Here is an 18,201-nt window from a genome sequence, read left to right as displayed (position 1 = left end):
ACTGGTACCGGTATTCGTTTTTATGTTTTCCGATTGATGTAAAACACGCGTCGATATCTTTTTGAGCATTTCGTGACTTTATTTTTTGGGTTATATTATTAGGTTGCTATAGCGAGTTCCAATACCATAAGGAAACAACCCGATACCGAATACCCCCGAATCACACAAAGAATCCCACAAGTATTCCTTAATTACCCTCGAAAACGACGCATTTCCTATCGTTAGAGCATGTGTAATGGGGCGGTATATCACGGCTAAATGGGCTATGGCGCCCCATAGCGCCGCCCAATACAAAATACAGGGGGCGCTATGGGGGAGAAAGATGGAGGTCTCGTGATGAGCATAGCGGCGCGAGGATGAAGCAAATTCAATTTTTTGACCGGATAATTACGTATGCAACAAATAACGGGATAGTTTCGATGGTATCAAGTATGCATTAGATGGAGATAAGCATTAACGCAGAGAAACGGATCAAAAAGATCGAATTTTAATGTGTTCGGTAATCGTCGGAGAACCCGCCGGAAAAGATGGGAGGTCCTGAGAGAGATAACCCAAAAGTGGGTAATAATTGTTTTATAAAAGTATGAATTTGCAATATTTGGTCCCTGCATTTTTTTAGTATTACAAAACAGATTTTTGAATCTTCAAAATCCTTTTTATTTTCGCTATTAAAAGTGTTTTCTATATAATTTAGAGATTAAATGAAAAAAATAAAAAAGTGTTTTTTTAAATAATTAATAAAAATGATAATTAATGATTAGGTGATTGTGGGTAGGGGCTTTATAACTACACGCTCTAGTGATATAACACCTCATAAAACCCCTCCATGACGTGGCGTGTCACTTGTCGCATAACGCCCCAAAAGGGACTTTATGACCACAGATTTGCTTATCATTCATTCATAGAAAAAATAACTATTTTACCGAGAAATAATTGTGTTATGTGCCTCATGTGAATTATAAATAGACGGTGAAGTAGAAGTGGAAAGAATATATAGTACTTGTGAGCATATGCCTTTAACAAAATAGCAAGAAGCAATTAAAGTTTTATTTGCTTCTTTGCAAGTGTTTCCCAACTCTTTTTCAAGATCAATGCCACCACCATCGTCTTTGCTGGAAAATGAAGTCGGAAAACTTCATCACCACCCCGATCCACCACAACCGAAGCCCGTCCGACGAAAGCCTGGTGGTTGGAAGTCCATGCCTTATATTTTAGGTATGAATATTATTAACTTCCCTTTAGAAACATATTAATTAAACTTATGGTAAAAACTATGGTAACCTCTGTTTTCTTGTTTGGATACTAGTTCACTTTCATAACGTACATTCTCATCTGTCTTTTAAAAAAATATAATTTACGTATAGGAAATGAATCTTTTGAGAGTTTTTAAAAAAATATAATTTACATATAGGAAATGAATCTTTTGAGAGACTTGCATCAACTGGGTTGATGGCTAACTTCATGGTGTTTCTAATGACGATATTCCACATGAACCAAGTAGCGGCGTCAAACCTACTCAACATTTGGTCTGGAGTTAACAATTTTGCCCCTCTCGTCGGAGCCTTCATCTCCGATGCTTATGTTGGCAAATTTTGGGTCATCGCCTTCTCCTCCTTCGCTTCTCTTGCGGTAATTTTCTTCATCTTTGCTAGCTTGTTTACCTCAATGGTAATATTATCTTTTTGCAACCAATTAATGGTATAATGGTAATTTTCGAATGATGTGTGTCGTACATTTTGGGGTTTTGTTATATCAAGTATAATAATACTTCACGTTATTTATTTTGATTAAATTGCTCTTCAAAAACAAATATTTTGATTATTACGTATAACCAATTTGGTTGGACTTTTTGATTACTTAAAAAAACGACACACTTGTTTGTAGACATGTTAGTACTCTTTTGTCTTTATTGGTCTACTGTCATTTTAGCTGAAATTATTGAACATGCGTCGTCTTAATTGTCTTAATTGTAGCAAATTAGCAATCAAAAGTCAAATTTATTAACAATTCTTTTTTAAATATTCGTGATATATATTAGTTATTATTGGCAACACAAACTATAAAACGTGTAAAATAATATATTTATTTATGTAGATGGTACATAAATCGTTTAAAACGTGTCATGCATATGCACGTATCTAGAGGGGAGGGTTTATTACGAATTCGGGAATTATGAGTAAAACATGTAAAAAAACCCATAAAAATTATTTTTATTTAATTTTTTTTCAAAACTTTTACGTATAAATAACCTGTTTTAATAAAAAAAATATTAAACTTTAAAAAACAACAGCTAAAAAGGCAAAAATATAAAGATTTAAGAATAAAATATCTGATGAACACTTTCTGGCCATGTATTTCATGAATGGTGGAAGTGAGGCATGCTTTTATCTTGTTTTATTTTATATTTATCTTTTTAAAGGCGTGTAGAAAATCAACACTTTATCTTGTTTTAGTTTATGTTTATCTGGTCGAAGAAGTTATCAAAAAATATAAGGATTTAGGAATAAAACATTTGATTTTTCAGGTTCAGACTTCTAAAATTTGGTTTATCAGTTGATTTAATAAGGATGCGGAAATGATCATATTGCATGGTATATTAATAACTCTACACCTTAATAATTATCTTTGATCAATAAACCTCTTATATTCGATTAACATTAATACAAAAGCTCATATCCACACATTCTACCTTCATTATAGTTACTTATAATTTAATAAAACATTTATATTACCTTGGTAATGTTTTAACTAAGATGAGCATATATGTAGCATTAATTAACGGTGAATGTTTGTTATGTGCTAATTCTTTTCATCACCACGATGCCAAGTTGCCTACATATTCTCTACATTTTCTTTGTTTATTAGTAACTTCTAAGTAATGGGTAGTTATTTGAGTAGTGGGTTTAGTTGTTTTGGTAATAGCTATAAATATCACTTGTATGCTTTTATTTAAATTATGAATGAAATGAATTAAGTCTTAAGTTTCTCTCTAAATATTCTTCTGGTTTCCATCTATTTTCTTAGGAGTTTGACCCACTTTAACGGGTTACCTATCAAACCAAGTGGTACATATCATTTGGTATCAGAGCTGCCGTGATCCCCCTGGACCAATGGCTGCTCAAACTCTATCCGAAATCGAGTTCTATCAATGGATGAACGAATCCCTTGTGAAACTCGAGTCTCAGTTGCAAACTCTCTTCAACGAGTTTCGATCCTTCCGAAGTGCGTGGGAAGACCAATCTCCTACACTTCCACCTCCCGTTTCCGCCACTGCACCACGTGTCCTGTCATCAGCTTCCGCCACATCACCGGCGCCATCTGCTCCAATAAGAAGTTTCATGTCGTCTTCATCAAGCTTTGTTGCAGAGGTGCAGAAAGGGGAAAATGAGCCAACGGATTATGGATCTAAAAATCTGAAGGCATTAGAAAGTTATGAAATATTACACAGTATTGTTGGTGAAGCCGAAATGGGGGTTGCTACAAAGGTTGATAATGTCTTCCTTTCAAACGGGTCACTGTGTATCACTATCAATGAATGTGGGGTCCTAACTGACTTGCACCCATGCTCAAAAAAATCAGGGGTGACGACCAGTAAAAAAATTGGTGGGGCTAGTAATGATTATGAAGTCTCATATGGAGTGCATGATGTTGGTTTGTCCGTAGTTAAAGCATTATGTAAGACATTAAAAGTTACTGAGTGGCGTCCACCCTGGTGCCTCGCTACAACTTTTTTTAAAGTCATTGGAAGAACCGAGTGGCGTCCGCCATAGTTCTCGCCAAGTTTCACTCCGGTTTATCCTTGAGGACAAGGATGTTTCGAGAGGGTGGGATTGTTATGTGCTAATTCTTTTCATCACCACGATGCCAAGTTGCCTACATATTCTCTACATTTTCTTTGTTTATTAGTAACTTCTAAGTAATGGGTAGTTATTTGAGTAGTGGGTTTAGTTGTTTTGGTAATAGCTATAAATATCACTTGTATGCTTTTATTTAAATTATGAATGAAATGAATTAAGTCTTAAGTTTCTCTCTAAATATTCTTCTGGTTTCCATCTATTTTCTTAGGAGTTTGACCCACTTTAACGGGTTACCTATCAAACCAAGTGGTACATATCAATGTTAATCTTATATATATATATAACTTGTTAATACAGGGAATGCTGACTTTGACCTTAATAGTGGCATTACCAAAGTTGCACCCACCATCATGCGCCCGGCAACTAGCCCTACTCAACCAATGTGAGGGTCCAACCACTGGACAATTTGGGTTCCTGGTCTTGGCCCTTGGCTTCTTGGCCATAGGGTCGGGTGGGATAAGGCCTTGCAGTTTGCCTTTTGGCGTGGATCAGTTTGACCCAACCACCGATGAAGGAAGGAAAGGCATCAGTAGCTTCTTCAATTGGTATTACGCCACCTTCACTATCATCATGCTCATAGCCATGACTCTTGTGGTCTACATCCAAGACAACGTGAGTTGGGTCTTGGGGTTCGGTATCCCAACCATGCTCATGGTATGCTCCATTGTGTTGTTCTTTGTGGGTACTAGGCTCTACATTTACGTCAAACCCGGAGGTAGTATTTTCTCCGGGATTGCACAAACGCTTGTTGCGGCTTGCAAGAAGCGCAATATTCAAGTTGAAAAGGCAATACTATATGATCCACCTATAGCTGAAGAAGGAACAAATCAAGTCTCAAAGTTGCCTTTAACTAATAAGTTTAGGTAATTTATTCAAATTTAAACATACACACTCCATATACTTATATCCATAGAGTTTAATTAATATATATTTGTTTTTTCATCAACTATTCTAGGTGCTTGAACAAAGCAGCGATAATATTAGATGGTGAAACAAACCCGGATGGATCTCGAGTAAGTTGTTGGAAGTTGGCAAGTATACAACAAGTTGAAGAAGTAAAATGCCTAATAAAAGTTATTCCCGTATTATTTTCGGGTGTTATTTGTTTAATAGCGATAATTCAACAAGGGACTTTTACCGTGTCACAAGCCCTGAAAATGGACCGTCATCTAGGTCCACACTTTCAGATACCAGCAGGATCAATAGGTGTAATATCCATGATCACCATTGGCATATGGCTCCCTATCTATGACAGGATCGTTGTCCCGTATCTTCGAAAAAGAACAAAAATAGACAGCGGGATAACACTCCTCCAACGTATTGGAATTGGGATCGTTTTTTCTATATTGACAGTGATTGTTGCTGCATTGGTTGAGAGAAAGAGACGTCATTCCGCAACTTCTCACAACCTGCCAGGCGGGCAGGCACCCTTATCGGTCTTGTGGCTCGCGCCACAACTAATCTTGGCAGCGTTTGCCGAGGCGTTTAACATTCTCGGACAAATGGAATTTTACTATAAGGAGTTCCCGGATCACATGAAAAGTGTTGCTAATGCGTTGTTCGGTGTGACAATTGGGTTAGCAAGTTATGCAAGTAGTGCATTAGTTACTACCGTGCATAAGGTGACCGGAAAACATGGACGACCAGATTGGTTGACCGCAGATATCAATGCTGGCAAAGTTGATTACTTTTATTATGTGATAGCTGGATTGGGGGTGTTGAATTTGGGCTATTTTCTTTTAGTCGCATCTCAATATCAATACAAGGAAAAGATCCAAGATGTTGAAGAAGAATTTCAGTTGGATATCGAGTTAAATGCATCAAAAAATATGGTATAATAATTATGTCGATATTAAACACAATATTTATTGTGTCTAAATTAAACGGTATGATCATATTTTTTATATCATCTAAAATTTTGAGAAACGAGATATTTAGTTTCAATATTAAGCACCTTGTATCATGTCACGTCAAATATGTCAATTTAGTTATATTTTATAATTTTAATATTTTGTTTTCTAGAGATAATCATTTCATGGCAACGCTAGAATGTCAAAAATATTAAATGAATATGTGTTAAAATGTCACTACCAAAAGGATATCATTTATTCACGGGTATGTTGCAAAAGAATAGACTAGGTATGACGTTAAAAAAAAAAAAAAAAAAAAACAAATGGTATAATTTGGTCCAAGGTGTATAAGGCTCTCCGGTATGGTGACGGGCGTCGTGGGAGGAGGGGATGAAGACGGGGGCGGCGGCGTGGGAGGACGGTCGTCGCAGAGGGGGGCCCACCTGTTTGCTCCGTCGCAAACGGCGAACAATGGACGAAGAGGACGGGACGGAGGGGGGGACGGAGGGGGGCGGCGTGGATGGACGGTGACACGGTGGCGGCGCCGGGTGGAGGACGGGACGATACCGTGTAGCCTAAAGAGCATTCATATCCTTTTCATTATTTCAATCTTATAATTAATTATATTAAAAACGACTATATTTTCTTAAACTTTTAAATTAAGTAATTTTTTTATATTTTTATCATTACATTTTCTCTATCCTCCATTCATAATCATTTTTTAAAATATATTAAAAATGATATGGTGAATAGTGTCTCTTTAGATATACAATGAACACTAACATTTTTTCTCTCATCCATTCACAAGTAACAACCATTAATCAGGTTGAGTTATAGTACAAAGAAATTTAAAAATAAGAAGAATAACAACCATCATAGAGTGACAAATATGCAAGAAAGAATCAAGTAGAAGGGGGTAATTTTGTCAAAGAGAAATAAAAGAATATGTCTATGCAAGTTAAATGCTTAAAAAATGCACATGCGATCTTTATATCCATAATTGAGTACCCCTTTTTGAACATCCATAAATTTTTTATACGTTATTTGTTTCATAAAAAAATATACAATAAAATCGAGCGTCTTTATATTCTTGATATGAATACCTTGTTGTTATACCTTTCAAAAAAAATTGAAAACTCAGTTACGTATTACAAAATGGACATAACGTAAAACAAAATGAGTATTAAACTAAAAACACAATGGAAAATAGACCAAAAAACGATGTTGATATGTGCACAAGTCTAGATAACTACGCATATAGATGCGTTGTTATACCATTTTTTCAATGTTGATGTGTCTTTGAGTAATCGCTCAGATAATGGGCGTATAAAAACACCATATACATTGTATAACAACACAGTAATACGTGCAGTGAGTCACACTTGAAATGGAAAAAAACTTGTTATTTTTATATTAAAAAATACCAATATTATACACGTTTTAAAGAGATAAAAATGATAGGGTTTATGGTATAATTTTTTTTTAAAATAGTCCAGGCATATAAAAGTTATTTAAGTTAAAAAAAAATGGTGGAACTTAAAAATTGACTCAATTGTCATTGCCCATAAAAATCTAATATGACACATGTCAGCTCACATTTTTCATCAAACCCTTCGGCTATAAATACCCCTCTCCTCCAAAGGTTTAAGCATCTGAATTCTCTCACTCACTCTTAACACACACTTGCTTTATTCTTAAAGCGATACTTAGTCTGACGCCGAAGGGTGGTTACAAGAAGAACCCCCCCCCCCACTTATCTTTCTCGTAACGAGCTCACGATGTTCTGTTTTGCATATTAGCTCTCAAGACTACATCAGTTGTTTGATCTAGAAGTGATTAAGAATTAACTCCTGTTGAAATTACTATCTTAAGTTCTATCCCTTGCAGATTACTGAGACCAACCCGTATATAGATCTATATATTGTCGCTAGGTGGTGTTTTTTCGGTTGTATTTTACCGTGCAAATAGTATGTTAGTTGCCATTTTCGAAAATCATCAACCTATCAAAATCATTTCTTATAAACCGTCGGTTCACACAGAAGCACCGTCGAACCCGAACGTGAAACCTCTATGATTTATTCACCTCCATATAGATTATATTATATTATATTTAAAAGTGATATGTTGCATGATATAATCTTTCGTAGTTCAAAAGAAAACATAATCTTATCTTTCTTTTAATATTTGTGGCATGTGTAGCTCTCTTTATGGAAAGAGGCGTACATTACTTGCATTTTTGTTTGTCTTCCAAAATCCTTTAAATGTGAAGTGATTGACCAAAACGTCTGAGAATGTTGAAAACGAACGATCCCTATTTTATTTTTATTTTTTTAACGGCCAACAAACTCAATCCCGAGCACTCTCGGGGCACCCACTGGACAAACGGAGTACTCCGAGAGTAACCCGAGTCCACCACCAATTTTGAGGAAAACCCGGTAACCCACCCGCCCGTAGGCACGACAATGAAATTATCGGTAAAACTCGTTTGGCTCAAGGATCTAACCCAGGTTTCCCTGGGACTCCTATCATTGCCCACCAGTGCCTCACTCTGCACCAAGTGAGAGTCGAACCTGCATCTCTCAAGAGAAATGCAAGCCCTCCACCACTTGATCCCTATTCAACGCATGATAAAATCATATATAAATAACCACTACACGGTGATAAGATGTCGAGATCAAGAGTTTAAAGTGCCAATTAGCTTTCCGTTCAAAAAAGTTGAGCAATTTATTAGAAAGGTAATTAAAAACTTTTAAAATTGAACTTGATCTTCTAGAAAAAAAAAAAGTTGTCTAATTCAAATGATTGAATGTGTATAAGTTAATTATTTTAAAGTAGCCTGTGTTTTATAGATAACCGGTGACAAACAAATTTGATATCGATTGGATACCTAAGTTATATAATGAAAATTAAATATGAACTACACTATTTATATACGTAAAATTCTTTAACCAAGAGAGAGATGTTTATTAGAATCTCAAATATTAAAATCTTAGGATCTTATTAGATGAAAAAGTATCTTTCCTTCAAAAGATCATAATCATATCATATCCATAGGATTGTAAGATCTTATACTAGATCTTACTTCACTTATTAGTGATTGACAAAGCCTGTTAAAAAAGATAAGAAATATATGGACCAACCGGCTAAAACACTTTGTAAGAGTAAACTTCATACAAAGCTCCAAAAAAGCTTACCGTGTTACTATTTCTCTTTATACAAAGCTCCAAAAAAGGTGCTTATTGATCTAGAAGCTTTAATGAAGAAATTCTTGTGGGGAGGTAGTGATGTGGTGAAAAAATTGCATTGGGTGGGTTGGAATAAAGTGATGGTTCCAATAGATAAAGGAGGTTTGGGAATTAACCGGTTGGAAAATTCTAATCATAATCTATGTTGAAATGGTTATAGCATTACCGGTGCGAAGGGAATGCTTTATGGAGGAAGGTAATAGACTCCGTTCATTTGCAGGCTCGGAATTGGGAATTATATCCGTGTCAAGGAAGGTTTAAGGGTGCGTGGTTCTATATAGTTAAACTGGGTAGACTCTTGAAAGTTGCTGAGGTCGATTTTAATTCTCTGGTTAGAGCCGAGATTGGGAAGGGGGATACGATAAGATTTTGGTTGGACCCATGGATTTGTGATAAACCTCTAAAGGTTCGGTTCCCAAATCTTTATCGTTTAGAGACCGAAAAGCATTGTAAGGTGTCGGATCGTGTGTTGAAAGTTGGTGGTGCTAGGAGTTTTGCGTGGCGTTGGAAACACGACCCGACATCTTTAGACGTAACTATGGAATTGACGGATTGTTTTTTGTTGCTTGCGAATGTGAAACTTTCTTCTAAGAAAGATTCATGGTCGTGACACGGTACCGGTTCTAAGTTTACAGTGCTGAATATCAAAAAATGGATATCATCCACCGAAGTTACAAATACATCGGCTATTTTTTATTGGTGTCAATGGCTTCCAAAGAAGTGCAATATCTTTATGTGGAGGACACGGCTCGAGCGTTTACCGACCAAAGAAGCTTTGCTTAAGAGGAATGTTCAAGTGGGAAATAACATGTGCATATTTTGTCAAGACAGAGAAGAAACGGCAGAACACCTATTCACAGGTTGTATGTTTTCAAATTTTCTATGACAAGCTATCGCTAATTGGTGTAGATTTCCAGTTTTCTACGTGTGTGATTTAAAAGACCTCACGAGTATGTACAAGAATTTGTGGCTCAATTCGGTGACAAAGAATATGGTTCATGGCCTAATGATTATCGGATGTTGGAGAATTTGAAAAGCTCGTAATGAGTGTACCTTCAATAACAAAGAAACAAAGATTGATGAGGTTTTTTCGGACGTTAAAACGTACGGTTATTTGTGGTATAACAATAGGAATAGGAATACAAATTTACTTGGAAAGATTGGTGTAATTGTGATTTGATGTAATTTTTGCTCGTCTTGTCCTCGCCTTAGGGATCAAGTGTGCGTTTTGTTATGAAATTCAACTTTCAAAAAAAAAAAAAGAGTAAACTTCATGAAATTATTTGACCATAATAATTCAACACCTAAAATATGAATCCTATGTAACCTAATTTTATAATTTAAACGAAAATCTTCCATGTTACATTATTATTGTCATATTTAAACAATCCTTAATAAATTGTAGTTCACTTGTTCTTTTTTTATAATTTAAAGGAAAATCTTCCATATTACATTATTATTGTCATATTTAAACTTTAGATCCTTAATAAATTTGTAGTTCACTTGTTCTTTAATATGAAATACAACACGAATGAAAGATATTATAAAATTTGAGAAAGATCTTATGATCCCATGGGGGGGTCAAGTGTGAAAAAAATGCACTAAGATCTCGATCTTCACAACATATCTTTATTTATCTACATTTTTTATGATAACGTAAATTTCTTATACTATATACATTGGGAAATTATATGTGATGTGATTTGATTTACAAATCTGAACCAAAAGTTTTCAATTGCACTAGTGTGGGGATCAATAATATATTTAAAAGTGTGCTAAAGAGAAAGCAAATAAACACGCTAGCAGAGACAACATTATAACAAACATTACTAAGATCATGCGTAGTGGACGTTAACTTCTCAAAATTTGTCATCAAACACGCCCAATCACGCCCCCTCCCCACCCCCTGGGCATTATTGGGCATTATTGATCAATTTTCCCCCTAGGTGTTTTTTAACTAACATTTTGTCCAAATTTGAAGCACCAATCACATTTAATCTTCCTTTTTCTTGGTCAATAGCTTTTTTTGTTGGGTTTTTTATTTTTAGTTAATTCTCTACACCCTTTTAACATGATGCCCACATCCCCACTACACCCATTTTAGAAAAACGCCCAACAATGTCCCTTGCTGACTGTACTGCCACATGGCGGAAAACGCCCAAGGGTGGGGACATTATTCACCCTTACCACTACGCATGGTCTAAGACCACGCGAGGTGGGACGTGACCGCTCTATCCTCATTCCCAATCAGTGTTGCCCAATGTTTTCAGAACCGGACCGGAGGTCGACCCGGTCGTCGTATGGGGTCAAAGATCGGACCGGTCCAACCGGTTCGACCGGGTTTAAGACCCGGATTGCGTCATAAATTATATAAAAATATATATAAAATATAGTATAAATTATATAAAAAATATATAAAATATAGAGTGAAAAATCTAGTGTAATGAAGGATTTACGTTGTTGTTATTATTATTATTATTATATAAGATAATATAATAACTATATATTACTACTATTTAATTCTATTAATTATTTATGATATTTTTTTGAACGGAGTTATTTATGATATTTAATATTAAACTTTCAAGAAAGAGAAAGTCAAGTACAAAGTACAAATGATATTGACTGGTACTGGTGTTAGACTTTTACCAAAACACCCTTTATCATCTTCCCAAGTTTTTATTTGTGACTGTCGAACAAATCGGAAAAATATTCCGATGAACACTTTTACACTTTTGTTCTCTCTTATTTCTTCATTTTCACTGCATCTAATGTACGTTCAACTAAAAAAACCCACTTGCAAAAACCCCGGAGGAGGTTGCAGATGTCGCCGGATGTCGCAGATCTCGCCGGAGGAGGTTGCAGATGTCGCCGGCCCGACCCTATGCGAAGACCCGCCGGCCCGACCGCCCGGCTCCCGGCCCAACCGCCGAGCTAATGTTGAAACGGATTTATGTGCTGAACCGGCCCGGTATGTGCTCCGGATCCCGGCCGGACCGGTCCGGTTTTGAAAACCTTGGTGTTGCCTCTTCTCCCAAGTGGGGATCACCACAGACGTTTGGGGCTTTGACTAGGTAGTTGACTAAATTTTTTTCTTCAAAATACATGTAGCCGTTGGAAACGACTAGTTATAAAAAGCAATTCCTTAAATTCCCTTTATTATATAAACCAACTTTTATGACCCTATAAACCTATATCTCCACACAAACAACACCAATTTTTATCACCATAAAATTCTCCTTTTCATAAAAAAAATGCAATAATCAAATTCATCATCTTCATATGACGAATTCATTTTATCATCTACATTTGATGAGGGAGCTAAGCTAACAATATCATTAGTTCAAGGAGTCGTAAAGTGTATTCTTGAATATGTCAGGAGTTCACAACCCAAAAAGAGAAAACAAATGGTACGCCACAACATGATCTCCTGATTAAGAAATGAATAGTTGATGAAACATTTTCCTTTTAAAGATAGTGAATCTTGAACACTAATCAGAATATTTGTTTGAAGACATTCAAATATTTGTTTGAAGCCTTGGAACCACTAGTGTAAAAGAAGAAACCGTTGTTTAAGGCCAAAGTTGGGCCTTTATTAACTGTAATGTATTTTTAGATTATTATTTGGTAGACGCGAGATACACAAATGGAGAAGGATTTCTCACCCCTTATAGAGGTCAAATATATCACTTAAATGATTGGGATAGTGGACATCATCAACCCACTATCCCAAAAGAACTGTTCAACATGAAATATTTGTTTGCAAGAAACGTTATCGAATGAAGTTTTGGTATTTTGAAGAAAAGATGGGGAAATTTAAAAGACCATCATATTATCCTACTGACCAAAAGAATTGGATCATAATGACGTGTTGTCTTCTTCAAAAATTATAAGGAGAGAAATGTCAATAGATCCGTTTGAAGATGAAAACGAAGAAATAAGAGAACTTTAAGTTAGAGGTGTTCAAAAGTATCTGAATCCGAACTATCCAAAAATTCGGATATCCAAAATTCGGTTATCCGATTTTTTCGGATTCGGATAAAGATTTTTAAAATTTTTAGATATTTCGAATATCCGAAAATTTATAAATTTATTTATGGATACCGAAATATATTTATTTCGGATATCCGAAAATATCCGGAATAACCGAAAAATATCCAAAAATTTATTAAGATATCTAAAAACTTGTAATCAGATATATGAAATATCTGGTTTAAATAAATAAAATTAATAAAAAATAAGAAATAAAATAAATAAATGTATATTCGGATATGCGATTTATTATCCAATAAGATATCCGAAATTTTGGATATCTGAAATTTCAGATTGATTCGGATAGTGAAACCAGGTATCCAAAATTTCGGAGGTTTTGAACACCCCTAATTTAAGTTGGGTCTTTATTCACTATAATGTATTTTTAGGTTATTATTTGGTAGACGCATGATACACAAATGGAGAAGGATTTCTCACCTCTTATAGAGGTCAAATATATCACTTAAATGATTGGCGTAGTAGACACCAACTCACTACCCAAAAGAACTATTCAACATGAAACATTCCTTTGCAAGAAAAGTTATTGAATGATGTTTTGGTATTTTGAAGAAAAGATGGGGAATTTTGAGAGACAGCCATATTATTCTATTGACCAAAAGAATAGGATCATAATGACATGTTGTCTTCTTCATAATTTTATTAGGAAAGAAATGCCAATAGATCCTTTTGAAGATGAAAACAAAGGAATAAGAGAACTTGAAGATGAAGACTGAGACGGAGACAAAGAGTGAGATAATATAATTCACATTGAGACATCAAATGAGTGGACAATGTTTAGGGACAGTCTAACCCAAAGTATGTTTGATTCTTGGAGTGCTACCAACTAATCAAGAATTTTTACAAACACTTGGATTATTAAGCTTTTGTTGGTTATGCTATTTTTGATTGATGGATATTTTATTAAATATTTGCTACTTATTCTATATTTATGGATGGATATTTTATGTTTCACAAATATTATTTATTAAATAATTGTTGGTCATGCTATTTTGTTAGTTCGAAATTTTATGTTTTACAAACATATTAGTTATTACATAGTTGTTGGTTATGCATTTTTGTTGTGCATATTTTATGTTTTAGCATACTTTTTCTTACAGGAGTGATGGCTAGTAATAGAAATTATCAAGTGTGGACTGATATTGAAGATGAAAAGCTTGTTGAAGCTTTATTAAACATCACTAACAGTGGGAAATTTAAATCTGATAATCGCTTTAGAACCGGATATATATATATATATATGACATCTTAAAGCATCCTTAAAAGAATCACTTCCATAGTCGGTCATTTTGAGTAAACTTCATATTGAGTCAAGAAGTAAAACAATGAAGAAAGATTGGCAAGCTGTTTATGATATGCTAAATGCTAGCGGATTTGGTTATGATAAAGAAACAAATTGTGTCAGTGCTGATACTGCAGTTTGGGGATCCTACCTTGAGGTACGTGCTAGATTTTCGGTTATATTCTAATAAGGTATGATATAGTTGTGTGTTAAACCCTTGTGTGTACATGTTTATGAGAGTTAAAAACATATTTTTAATGTTGTTTATGTTGTTATTGGTCTACACTTTTGGTGGGTTCATGTTGTGTTTGCATTAGAAAGTCACTTTGTGTGTACGTCTTTGTTTTATGTTCATTATTAGGGATTCTTGGATGTTTACGAGAGTTTAAAAAAAACATATTTTTTATAAGATTTGACTATGGTATGATGATTTTTAAAAAATGAAATCTTTTGTATCTCTTAAGATGTTCATAGGTATGATTATTAGACATCCTCACTGTGACCAGTTACCAAATCCGCATATATTTTCACCTCTTCTGTGTTGTGCCTCCTTTTATCAGTAGCTTGTTATAAGATTTTTGATGTTGTAGCAGCAATGCCTTTGGGAAACATTTTTTACCAGTTTTAGTTGAAGTCTGTATTTATCAATCCTTTTAAAAGGGTTTGCTGCAGTTTCAGTTTAAGTTTCAGCACATATCCGAGTGGTTGAGCACTAATTTGATTTCAATGGTGTTTTGGGATTAAAAAAAAAGTTTTGATATGAGAAATGAGTCAATCTGCTGAAGCTATTCGCTATAAGACTAATCTTCAATTGTTTATTTATTCTTATCACGTGAAACATAAGCATAAAAAGGCAAGTAATTGGAAAAATAAAAAGATTCCTCACTATGATGAATTGTGTGTTATATTTGGTAAAAACTGAGCTTAAGGTAAGAAAGCCAAAACTATGGTCAAGATGGAAGTAGAAGAGCACCAAAAAATAGGGATTTTGATGAAATTAGCCATAACGTTGTTACCAATTCAAGTTTTCAAGTTGAAGAAACTTCAAGCGTTCATGGTAAGAAGAGGAGACGGGCGAGGCAAGATCCTTTGGTTCAGAGTTTCAGTGATGCGGTTATTTTGTTTGTTGTTGGCTTAAGGAAAGTGAATTGTTAGGACCGGTTTTAAATAACAATGACGTAGTAACGATAGTCACTCCGTCCAAAAAAAAGCGATTTTAAATAAACGAATTGTTAGGACCGGTTTTGACTCCGTAACGATTGCGAACCGAACGTGTGACGTGCGGAATCCGTACACGAACGTGACCGAACACACGACCGTAATATAATCGGTGATTCTATTGACAGATCTGAAAACGTACAAAGCACCTGAATCACCTTCGAGCACTTTCTCTCTCTAGACTTTCTCTCTCTAGCTCTAGATCTCTAAAGCTCCAAATGGCAAAAAGTCTAAAAGTCCCTAAGTCTAACCCTAATACTTCTATTTATAGACCTTGGAATTAATGAGACTTCTCATTAATTACCAAAATGTCACCTTTCTATTTCTATCTAATTATTACAATATAAGCACTAAACTTCTTCTGTTTCTGCTACGAACTGGATTGACGAAGGCTATAGACATAAATGCACCAACAGACTCCCCCTTGGATATTGCCGCAGTCAATCCGTAGTCAAACTCGTAGCGACTTGTCTTTCTCTCTCTCTGAGTCTTCTTGAAGCTTTAACACGTTTTCATCATCCGTAGACTCCCTTCTTGCTCGAACAGAATCCCCGTGGATCTGTCTTCAGCTTCAGCTTCTCTTTCAGTCAACTCTTCAGGCTCCCCCTTTCGTTAAGCTTCCGTGCTTTTGGGATCGACACCTGGCTTTCCGGTTACAAGCTCCTTCAGGATAGTTACCTGGCTCCTTAAATGCACACTCCCCCTTGCGTTGAGCTCGTCTTCAGACTCCCCTTTAGACTCGGCTATCGGGATCGCAGTCTGGAACAACATCTGCAATCCTCAAACATTTATAAGTAAAACATTTTGATCATCCAGGATTGAAAACCCTGGGTCTCTCAGCATAAGCTAAAATATTTTACAGTGAAAGATTTTTCAATTATCGAGGAATCGTAACCTGGCTCTTTTAAACTTTCTAAATCAAGATCCTGGCTCTAAGATATAATAATATGGATATATCCAGGAATACTTGATTCTCTCTCTCTATCAACAATCTTCATAGATTTGGCAGTATTTAAGCGAACAGGATCGAAAACTGGCTCTATTCAATAGATTTTAACAATATAAGCTTCCAAATCCTTCTCAGTTAATCATCCAAGTCCAATTTAATGATCTTGGAGATTTCACAAACTGTTTTTGATTTTTTATTTTTAAAAAATTTTAAGTTTCAACTTAATGAACTTGTTTTATTTACAGAAACACGATCAGCATACTTAGATTTTAAAACTCAGCTCTTGGACATCGGTTGTCGAAACTAAATCGAAATCAAAATCTTTTTGTATTTTTCTGAAACATAAAGCAGTAAAGAAATATTTACAAACATATTTACAGACAATATTTTTGTTTGAGTTTGCGTCAGATGATCATATCAGTTTTTGACAAATCATTAGTACCGTTGAGCTTTTTAACACTTTAAGTTCTAAACGATTCACTTAGATTGTCAGTATACTGATCCACTTAAATCTTCACACAAAGTTCAACTATTTCAAGATACGGATTTAGTGTTTTAAGGACTTAAACTTATTCGCGTGTCCCACCTCAGAATATAATCCCGTATCAAGACTCCTATATTCAGTCTTACAGGTGAATGTAAACTAATTATATCTGTAAATGGGTAATGCGAGGCCATGAGATCTCAGGTTAGAACTTCCGTTTAGACAAAGAGATAATGGCTCGACTTTTAGGTGTGTCCCGTTTGGGGATCTTTTCTTTAACAGCACATGATTAGCATTTTTCAATGTTTCATCATTTTTTATGCTGAGGGTGGGCTTTATGATTAAAGCAGTGCAGAGTATTATACGAGAACTAGGCTATTGCTCCCGTAAAATCATAAGTCCCGGTATAATACCCCAGATATCATCACGTATAAAGACCTAGTATGTCAGAAATAGAAAGCCCTTCAAACAAGATTTCAGGGGTTACCTATATATCCGAGAGATGTTCCCCACGAGATAAGTAAGTATTTGATATTTAGATTTATATCTCGAAAACAATCTACTAAGCGTGTAAAAACCTACTGGCACATCATCAGTGAGACCGTTTATCACATTAAAACATTCCATTTCTTTAGCGTACTATGATTGTCTACTGATGTACTATCATTTCCTCTTTTTACACAAAAACTCATTTTTGAATTTTATCATGTTTTTGGCTTTTTCAAATTTTCTAATGTTTTTGGATTTTCTTACATTTTCTTACTCCCCCTAAAATGCAAAACCATTTAAAGAAAATTTGACAACCCAATACTGATAGCTTTAGCTCGCCATACATTTTCTGCATCTCATGCACTGATTTGCAGAAAATATAATGTACCCCCATGATTTACAACACATTGATATTTTACAGTTTTGGAAACCGTTTTCCAATCTTGTGAAATTAATCATGTTTGTTCAGCCGTGAGGGTTTCGGCGTATTCAAGTAACAAATTTTTGTAATTTTTCGAATTTTGACAAATTTAAAAACAAACATATTTTTGGTTTTTAAATTTACAGTTTTTTAGGGTTTTTGAAATATGGTTTATTTATGTACAGAAAATCAAACAAACTCCATGTTTAACCATCGCAGGGATCAGCAGCCTTCTCTTCTCGTGCCAGGCTGCTTCGATTCTCCCTTGGTTCACATTCTTTTTTCTTCGGAAGCACCTGCACATTCACACTTACTCAATTACTTGAACAATTTAGCCCAGGTCTATTGGACCTTAG

The 18,201-nt window shown here is 35.1% G+C and overlaps 1 protein-coding gene across 2 annotated transcripts; it reads left to right on the top strand.

Moving 5' to 3' along the window:
* The first annotated feature begins 983 nt into the window (after window positions 1–983).
* On the top strand, window positions 984–5,820 carry LOC110921242 (protein NRT1/ PTR FAMILY 2.13). 2 transcript variants are annotated; one of them, XM_035986827.1, is made up of 4 exons: window positions 984–1,215; window positions 1,499–1,629; window positions 4,155–4,720; window positions 4,813–5,820. In XM_035986827.1, the coding sequence occupies exons 1-4, from the start codon at window positions 1,092–1,094 to the stop codon at window positions 5,693–5,695; spliced, it is 1,704 nt and encodes a 567-aa protein (XP_035842720.1). In that variant the 5' UTR covers window positions 984–1,091; the 3' UTR covers window positions 5,696–5,820. The 2 variants fall into 2 exon arrangements, with proteins under 2 accessions (XP_035842720.1, XP_022021222.1); XM_022165530.2 differs by having other exon boundaries at window positions 985–1,215; window positions 1,412–1,629.
* Window positions 5,821–18,201: the final 12,381 nt, after the last annotated feature.

This window comes from Helianthus annuus, chromosome 17 (genome assembly GCF_002127325.2).
Source record: "Helianthus annuus cultivar XRQ/B chromosome 17, HanXRQr2.0-SUNRISE, whole genome shotgun sequence".
In the NCBI taxonomy this organism is placed as follows: domain Eukaryota; kingdom Viridiplantae; phylum Streptophyta; class Magnoliopsida; order Asterales; family Asteraceae; genus Helianthus; species Helianthus annuus.
Note: the sequence above shows the minus strand (reverse complement) of the source record. Positions and strands in the feature narration are given on the sequence as shown.